The following is a 10,073-nucleotide window of genomic DNA, read 5'->3' as shown; positions in this document are numbered from 1 at the left end:
CAGTACAAAACCCAAAGAGACCAATCTGAAGACACTCCCTGCTGTTCTACTGGCTGAGATGACTGATGTAAGGAAACCATGTTGTTACGCTTCCTGCAGTTAAACAGCATGGTGATGTCTGGTGAAATCTATCTGTATGATAAAGTCAAAATTAAGCCTTTTTTTCTCATTTTCAAATGAAACAGGATATCCTTAAATTTATCCATCAGGAATTGATGTAAAGAAGTTTTCCAAATGAGAATGGAGTCAGATTGTTTTTTTTTTTTTTTTTAAAAAGCTGCAATATTGCAACCTAAAACAATGGCTGAAAAGCTACAGTTTTTGACTAGCTAAAACGCACAAGGTGACATAATCAGAAACAAAGTTTCAGGCAGAGCAATGTATTGCATTCTGATGAAATATGAAAACAAACATTATTTGACTGTGTCTGAATGTAAATCTTTGCTAGTGGTTTAAAACTGCACGCGCAAGCTTTTAAAGCTTTTGAAGAAATGTCATAGTCATTATTCACCTCAAAATCAAAAGAAAAAAGCCATTTTTTGATTAAACGCCATCCATATTAGGACATAATTAAACACATACAAATAATTCAAGTAAAACGAATGCAACCAGGATTTACATGTAAACGAAATTATAGATGTTCTTTAACATTTTGGTTATTAAAAAAGGCTTAATTCTTCTTTAATTTAGCATTGAAAGTTTTTGATTTATGGGTGAAAATATGAGCATGTTTTCTAAAGATTGGTTGTGATTTACAAGTAAAAGGAGGATAAGAAAGTGAGTAGACAAGGATGAAAAACAGTGATGTAAAAAATGAGATGGGAATGCAATATGGCAATCCATCCTCCTCCTACCTGCAGTTTACAAGGACTAGAAGTATCAAGATATTAATATGAAACCTGCTGAAGAAAACAAACACAAAGTACCATTTGATCTGCCTGTGTGTGTGTGTGTGTGTGTGTGTGTGTTGTAGTGCTCAGGGTTTCTTTGTTGTGCTGGCAGTCACTGCGCTCCCTGTGTTAACAGGGATGTTGATTTCAGAGCCCTGGATGGCAGGTTTGGGCAGAGGAGCTTCAATGGTCAGGACGCCCTCAGGAGACAGAGACGAGGTGATCTTCTCAGAGTCGACACCAGAGGGCAGACTGCAACACAAGACAATCACATTACATTCAGGAAATCACAACTCCAGACAAAAGGTCACAAAAGGTCAGCTTTAGACAGGCATCACATCAAGTTTTAAATCTCTTTGACTCATCTAGAGAATATATTTGCATGTATTTCTTTAGGTCTAAAACCTCTAAATTAAAATAAAACAAGAACTATTTGAGTATGTTCTACAAAAGATGCTATTCCAGTTTTTCTACTTTAATATTTCATGTTCAACCAAATGTGTAACGTGCTGTTTTGTTATTAAAAAATGTAGGTTTACTCACAATTTCTAAGTGAAATTTGTTTCTAAACTTAATTTTGTCATTAAGTATCTGCCATTACTTGTACAGATTTTGCAATGAATGCAAAAAAAGCAAAAATGCCATTAAAGAAATGGTTTAAAAAAAATGCAATTAAATACAATTTTAGTTTTTCAACTTCAAAATTTCTAGTTTAATTCTAATTTTGTCATTAAAAAGTATCTGCCATCACTTACACAGATTTTGCAATGAATGCAAAAAAGCAATAAAAAAGTGAAAAAGGAATGCAATTAAATACAATTTTAGTTTTTCCACATCAATATTTCTTTTAATTCTATTTTTGTCATTAAAGTATCTGCCATCACTTTTTTTGCAATGAATGCAAAAAATGCAAATATGCTATTTTAAAAAAATATATAAAAAATGCTATTAAATACAATTTTTAAATTGTTAAAGTTTTTCCAATTTAAAATTTCATTTAATTCTAATTTTTGTCATTAAATTATCTTAATTAATGCAAAAAAAATACAAATTATAAAAAAATACAATTAAATAGTTTTAGTTTTTCCATTTTAAAATTTCTTGTTTAATTCATTGTTTAACTGGCCATTTCCTTGTACTTGAAAATTGAAATTTGTTTCTACACCAATTTATTTCAGTGCACTTTTTAAAAGTACCTGCTATCACTTACACAAAATGTTCAATGAATGCAAAAAATGCAATAAATAAACTTAAATTTTTTCTACTTCTAAAATTTCTTGTTTAATTTAATGTGTCATTGGCCATTTCTTTGTACTTCTGAAATGTATTCATAATTTCTGGGTCTGCCATACACTCGCATACAAATATTTTGGAAGTTCAATTCAATGCTCTTGAAACCGAAGAGAAATTGACCACAGGTCCACGGAGAGTTTCAGCTTTTTCTAAAACAGATGTGAAATGTTATGCAATGTGATGCATGAATCATTGTTAAGAGCCGTTATCTTCCACCCATCCCACCCTCTTAGTATTCTCAGGACACTGTGACTCTTGATCCTCCCTATCAAGTGTGCTTCAACTGCAGATCTCTGAAGCATCTCAGTACTTACGTGTATTTCCTGGTGAAACATCTGGACACAAAGCCATGTTCATCCTTCCTCTCTTCATGTTTGCCTGCACGCATACAGATCAGATGTGAACAAACACATGGAAAAGAAAAAACACAAATGAAATATCAGATTTGTTAAAATAGCAATTAGTAAATTAAAGTGAGAAGCTTATATTTGCAGTTATAATCTGGTTATATTTGCAGTTGTGATTAGTGTCACACATCTTTGCAGCTGGTTGTGATAATAATAACAGTTAAGCACAACGTTGACTGATGTTTGCCTCTAATGTGTCATGTTTAGGTTTCCTCTCTCTCTTAACCACTTCTTGAATGTGTAACTCAACATTTAACCTCGCCGTCCTTTGACTCTAAACTCTGGCTGACACCCGGCCGGGTAACCCAGCACCTGCTCTGTTTGTTTAGACAACATGACTGAAACCTCAGAAGACCCTCATCATCTGATAGACGGCCACACAGTGATGGATGTGATATGAGTGTCATTAAAAGAGTGCAGTTTAGGGTGTATTACTTCACAAGATCCACATGAAACACTCCCTGTTTCACCATTTCACTTCTGAAATCTATTGCAGTTCCAACTGATATAAAAGTAAAATGTAAGATAGAAAAAAGATGATGTTATATATAAAATGGCACAAAGCCGAGAACTTATTGTAAGTCTCAAGCTCTGGGCTCTGCATTCTGCACAAGCTGTTTTAACTGCATTGTGCTCTGGTTATGTAACATCTCAGGAATTTGTCAGGAAAATCAGCTCCCACCCTACACAAGATAAAAGTTCTCCCAGCATATGCTTGTTATTCAGCAGCCTTTTGTTTACTTCACTCTCGACCACCTCACTTCCTTAGGAAAGCCCATTTCTTCCACATAAAGAAAAACATGCTTTGGTATATCATAATTATGAAATAAGACTTTAAAATACTGACAATGAAAGTCAAAATTACAAGAAGTCATATGAGACAAAAAGTTGAAATTATAGCATACTAAGACATTATGAGATAAAACTCAATTATGACAAAAATGTAAAATTATGAGGTAAAGATATAACTGACACAAAAGTCACAATTATGTGACAATTATGAGACAAAGTCATCGTTATAAAATAAAAATTTTAAATACACAAAAAGCCTAAATTATAATTATGAGATAAGTTAAAATACTGACACAAAAAGTCAAAATTATGAGCTGCTAATTCAAAATTATGAGATAAAAAGTTGAAATTATGACATACTGTCATTATGAGATAAAACTCAATTGTGACAAAAAAAGTATTAAGATTATGAGGTAAGGAAGTCATACTGAAACAAAAAGCCAAAATGATGAGATATGAAGTCATAATTATAAGATAAAAAGTTAAAATACTGACACAAAAAGTCTAAATTATGATACTAAGTCATAATTATGAGATAAGCGTTAAAGTATTAACAAAGCACAAAAAGTCAAAATTATAAGATACTAAGTCATAATTATGAGACAAAAAGTTGAAATTATGACTTACTGTCATTATGAGATAAAACTCAATTGTGAAAAAAAAATTTAAATCATGAGGTAAAAGTCATAATTGCCACAAATAGGCAAAATTATGAGATACAAAGTCATAATTATGACATAAAAGTTAAAATACTAACACTATGAAATATGAAGTCATAATTATGAGACAAAAAGTTATTTTTTAAATGATGATATTTTAAATTAAATTCGTTATTTTAAATTATGATTTACTGTTATTATGAGATAAAACTTGACAAAAAGTTTAAATCATGAGGTAAAAGTCATAATTATGAGATAAAAAGTTAAAATACTCATACAAAAAGTCAATATTATGAGATACTAGGCCTAAATCATAATTATGAGATTAAAAGTTAAAATTATGACACACTAAGTCATCATTATGAGATAAAACTCAATTATGACAAATAGATCAAATCAAGTCATAATTGACAAAAAAAATTATAAGAAGTTATGAAATATATTTTTTGAATCATTATGAAATTATGAGATACTAAGTCATATCTATGAGATAAAGGAGTTAAAATATTCACTCAAAAAGTCAACATTATGAGATACTAAGTCATAGTTATGAGATATAAAATCGAATAAAAACTAAAGAAGTCAAAATGCTGACAAGTCATAACTGTGACTTGTCAAATTGTAATACTGTCATAATTAGGAGATAAAAAGTTATGAGACACAAAGTCATAATTTTGAGTTGGTAATATGATAAAAGTCGAAATTCTAAGATAAAAAAGTTCTGAAACAAAGCTGAAGTTTTTACATGAAAAGTTAAAATTATAATGTGACATACTAAATTATAATTATGACATTAAAGGTCATGACAGTCAAATCTTGTCATGATTATGACTCTTACGTCATGAGTTTTATTTCATAGTTTTGACTTTTTATATTATAATTTAGATTGTTTTATGTATATCTCATATAAATGTGTATGTCGTAATTATGATTTTTCTTATAGAGTAAAAATGGGCTTCCATTGCTCCTGGACATTTCCCTTCCAAAAAAAAAAAAAAAAAAAAAACAACTAAGCAAATCAGCTCTAATTTACTTCCTAAAAGTGAAATATGAACTTTTATAGTAGTTTTTAAAAACTACAGTTCCCGCAAAAAGAATCTGGACACTGTTTTATGCTATTCAACACATCAAGATCTGTTCTCCTCAGCAAAAGCTTTACTTTTCTGCATCGTTCGAAGTCTCATTGTGTTTGAATCAACTGGTGTTTTGGTGACTCTATGAATCAGTTCACACAAGTGTTAAGAATCGCTTTAACTAGCAACATCGTCCACTAACTAACCACAAACAAACAAAATAGTGACCATCTTCAACACTACATCTATTACTTTAGCATGTCAAACTGAACAAGCCTATTTTTGTGAAATGCATATTTCTTTACAATAAATAACACTTGTTTTTACTCTTGAATCGACTTCATTTTCTAAATGAAAATTCTTTTTGGTCTAAATGCTGAAATTATGAAGCAAAGTGCTTACCAGTGATCTCCACCACCCCATCTTTGGTCTTGACCGTCAGCTCCTCTGGGGAGAAGTGATTGACATCCAGGCTGATCTTCCAGGCGTCCCCCATCTGCTTTATCTCAGACATTCCTGAGCTCAACTGTCGGGAAAGGGCCCGGCCGTAAGTCGGGGGATGCATCATGGTTGCGGGGGGTGAGATGGGCATCTGGGCCATCGGGCTCTGCATTAAGGAGGCCATTTCTGGAAATCCGAAGGACCGAATGTATCCAGGCCAGTGTGTGCTGGGGAAGGTGGGCATCTCCTCGGACAGGGCCGGCATCCCGAAGGTTTGATCGAAGAGCCGGCTTCCCTGGTACCAGTCGCGGAAAGGGTCCCAGGACGGGCCGTGCATGAAGGTGAAAGGAATGCGTCTCTCGGCCATGGCTGAAGTTTGTTCTTGCTCTGAAAGTTTTCCAGCAAGTGCTGCGTCCTGTTTGGGAGAGCTGAGATTTATAAGAAAGCATAGCCGACACTCCCCTTTCCACACTAATGTGACGCCCCCTCCCATCCAGATATTTATAGAAGTGACTAGAATGTCTATTCACGGACGGCCTCGCATGAGAATGGAATCCAAGGCAAAGGCCTTCCCAAAGTCGGCACCGTTCCTTTCCTGGATGGTTGATTTTGACCAACTGTCTCACAAACACATTCTGTTGTCGTGACACAGCAGCAGAGGAATTCGGAGATCGTTGTAAAGCACACAGAGCGAGTCAGCAGAAACCCTTCTGATAACACAAGAATACAGCAGGTGACCAAACATATGTGCGCTAATTTACAGGAGGAACACACAGAACACTAAACAGACTGAGAAATGAAAATACAAACAGGGTTGCACTGGAAAACACTAAATTTTGTACTTTTTATGTAGTTATCTAGTCAACTTCAGTAGGAGTAGGAAGACTGAAATAGTAGTTGTAGTAATATTGATGAGAATAATGAATGTACTGTATAATCTGTTATATTTACAAAAATTCTAAATCATCATTAAAACTAAACAATTACTTTGAGTTAAAAAAATAAATCAACCAAAAACAAAATTACATAGACAGAAATGACCTACAACAAAATAATTACAATTACAATAAAAACATAAAAAAAACTCAATTAAAATATAGAGAAACACAGAGCTAGAAAAAGCTAAAATAATAATAATAAAAAAACTTTTTGAAAAATCTTTATGAATATAATACAATATATATATATAACTTTTAAAGTAATGTAGTAATGTTAAAAGTAAAACATTTGTAAAAAAGAGTGCATTTTAGTAAATAACACACAAACACAAATACATTCAATGTCTTAAAATAAACTACAACTAAACACTAGAACTAAATCTGAAATAAAAAAATTACTTAAGTGTTAAAAAACTAAATGACATAAATAGAAATGACAAAGACCTACAACAAAATTAGTTCTAGAAAGATCTAGAAATAGCAAAAAAAACTATATTATTTACATTTTTTTTTATTGTTAACTGAAATAACATAAAATGTTAAATAAATATTTGTGTACATTTCTTGTTAAAATCTTTCAAAAAGAGACAAACACAAATGTTATAAATAGAAATGACAAAAACCTACAACAAAATGACTTACAATTACAATAAAAACATAAAAATAAAAACTCAATTAAAATATTAATGAAATCTATAATAGTATATAATATAATAACAATGCAGACAAAAAGAGAAATACAGAAAGAGCTAGGAAAAAAACCCCATTTTAAATCATACTTCTAAGGACGTCTTGAGAGCATTGTAATTATTGGTAACTAAAAATAAAACTATATATATATATATTTAATAAATCAAAAAAACTACAAACTACATAAAATAAAAATGACAAAAAACTATATAAACATTAAAAAATGAATAAAAGTTATTAAAGTGAAAACAAAAAATGAACAAAAAAAATCAATTATACTAAAATTACACTAATTCAAAGGGAACTGCATCTTCATGAACAATATCTTACATTACAGTGAACTATAGAGTAATGGCATGAGTGTATTAGTAGAACAGCAATCAGATGTTTAATTAAATCCTACAATAGTATGTCAGCAGTTTCAATTCAGCCCTGCGGCACGTTCTGCATTAAACACAAACTGTAAATCTCCCGACTGCATGAACACGTCAGCGTTGCAGTACATGAGCATGCTTTCAATCCTGAATCGTGTGCGACGGCTCGCAAAAAATGCATTCCTGGAGGCCAGACACTATAGCGCTAGCAACGCCAGGGTCATGGGTTCAAATCTGAGGAAATGCATGAGCTAAAATATAAAATGTAAACCTTTAATGCAATGCAAGTCACATAGGATTAAATCTCTGTTAGATGCATTCATGTAAGTACACTGATTGTGGACAGACTATACAATATCTGGAGCTAGATATGAAGATATCAGGATTAATAAACTGTTACTGTACGTCTTTCAGGGAACACAAATTTTCACTAAAATGACTTAATTCACACACTTTTATCCAGACTTACAAATGGATAAAAGTGGTTTTAGCAGCTTTTACAGAGTTTGAAATGTCCAGTAAATAAAATTCTGGAAGGAAGTAATGGAAGGCATTTTAGAAATGACTAGAAATGTCATTTGAGGCGCTGGTTTAATGCCATAGAACTAAAAATACAACTGATCCATTTCCCCAGGTGATCGGCTGGAGTTTGTGAAAGAGCAGGAACCTTCCAGACATAAGTCCAGATCACATGAGTGTTTACTACAGCATCATTAACGCCATCTACTGTTCAAGACATTCAAAGCTAAAGATATAATTATAGAATTGCATACTGCCATATTATATCTGCAGCATATCGTGTAAAAATAGTACAAAATGAGCACTGTACAATATGCCATGTGCTTGTAGTCCATTCTAAGCACTAAAAATGTGTTATTTAAATACTATTATAGTTTTAAAGTATAATGTTTTGAATTTTGAATTGTTTTATTTTTGAATTTTCATTTTAAGCTGATTTAAAGTCATTTTATGAGCTTTTGTCCTTTTTTAAAATTCTATTGAAGATTTATTTTTATTTTTGTTTATTCATTATAGTTTCTATCAATGTTTTGAAGTAGCTTTGACTCTGCTGATTTTTTTATTTCAGTTTTAGCTTTCATTTATTTTTATACTTCTCAAGTTTTAAAGTAATGTTTTGAACTAGCTTTTTTATTTTTCATTTTAAGCAGATTTTTGGTAATTTCATTTTGCTTTTGTTCTTTTTTAAAATATTACTATTGAAGATTATTTTTATTTCAGTTTGTTTATTTATTTATTTATTAGTTAAACGCTTTAATGGTTTCTATTAATGTTTTGAATTAGCTTTTATTTTTTTAAGTATTACTATTTAGAATTTATTTTTATTTCAGTTTAAGTTTTCATTTATTTTTATACTTCTATAGTTTTATTAAAATTTTAAATTAGCTTTTACTTTTATATGTTACATTTTTGATTTAATCTGATTTTTATTATTTTTATGAGCCTTTGACATTTTCACTTTTATTAGGATTTATTAATTTGATTTAATTTTTTTTATTTATTTATACACTATTTTCCTTTTTAATTATTGTTTTATTTTTTTTTTATAATTTCAGCTGATTTCTTTTGTGATTTTTCTGTAATACTCTTATGAACTTTGGTCTTTTTTTTTCTTTTTTGGTTTCTATTGTTAGGATTAATTCATTTTTATTTCAGTTTTAGTTTTTTTTTTTTCAATTAGTAATTTCAGTGCTTCAAGGCAAAAATTCAAACTTCAGATTTCAAATGTAAAGTTTTTCATCTAATAATTCTACAAAAACATTTTAATAGTTGTAGGTAATGATAGCAACCCTGACAAGACAAGAAAAGAAACTCAAAATCAAGAACAGGCCATGACGACGATCCATTTGCACATACTTTTATTATGTGTTTAATTATGACTGGTCACTAAATCTACTGACTTTATACAGTTGGGAAGTTAGAGTCGTATCAACTCACATAATTAAAACAACAGGTTGTCTGCAAAATCAAATAACACTGAAAAAGGAAGACTGATGCCGATTCCTGCATCATAAGGTTAAAGTTCACTATAATCCGGCTCCTTTATTAGCTCTTTCCAGAACTCACAGGAAGATTGAGAAAGAAGAAGAAATCACTGATAAAGGCCAGTTCAGTCTCCGTTTGAAGGAGGGAATGAGAAAACAAATAGTACAATAAATTATAATAAATATTTGCAAAATGCAAACTCATAAAACAACAATAAGTCTTCTCAGTTCTGCAGTTAAAGTCAACACGAAACACATTTTATTCCCAAAATGTGATGCATTTCAGAGTGCAACCGCTTTTGAAAAAATTATTAGGAATTAATTGGATGATGAAGTTTCTTTGTATGGCAGAAAAAAAGTTGTTTCAGAGGCAAAAAATAATGAATAATGTGCATCGATTAATCATTCAAAATAAGACCAGAAGCATCTATTAAGAAAGAATCAAGTCTGGGTTCATCATGTTGACTTTAAAGTATGCAGGAGCTTGTCATTGCAAACGATCCAAAATGTGCT

The 10,073-nt window shown here is 31.1% G+C and overlaps 1 protein-coding gene across 1 annotated transcript; it reads right to left on the bottom strand.

The window, feature by feature from the left end:
* Positions 1–956: 956 nt before the first annotated feature.
* hspb1 (heat shock protein, alpha-crystallin-related, 1) lies at positions 957–5,942 on the bottom strand. The gene is made up of 3 exons (XM_073839915.1): positions 5,517–5,942; positions 2,498–2,561; positions 957–1,142 (listed from the first exon to the last, which is right to left on the bottom strand). Exons 1-3 carry the CDS (start codon positions 5,920–5,922, stop codon positions 977–979), a joined length of 636 nt encoding a protein of 211 aa, XP_073696016.1. The 5' UTR covers positions 5,923–5,942; the 3' UTR covers positions 957–976.
* Between the last annotated feature and the right edge of the window lie 4,131 nt (positions 5,943–10,073).

The sequence above is a fragment of the Garra rufa genome, chromosome 5 (assembly GCF_049309525.1).
Source record: "Garra rufa chromosome 5, GarRuf1.0, whole genome shotgun sequence".
In the NCBI taxonomy this organism is placed as follows: Eukaryota; Metazoa; Chordata; class Actinopteri; order Cypriniformes; family Cyprinidae; genus Garra; species Garra rufa.
Note: the sequence above shows the minus strand (reverse complement) of the source record. Positions and strands in the feature narration are given on the sequence as shown.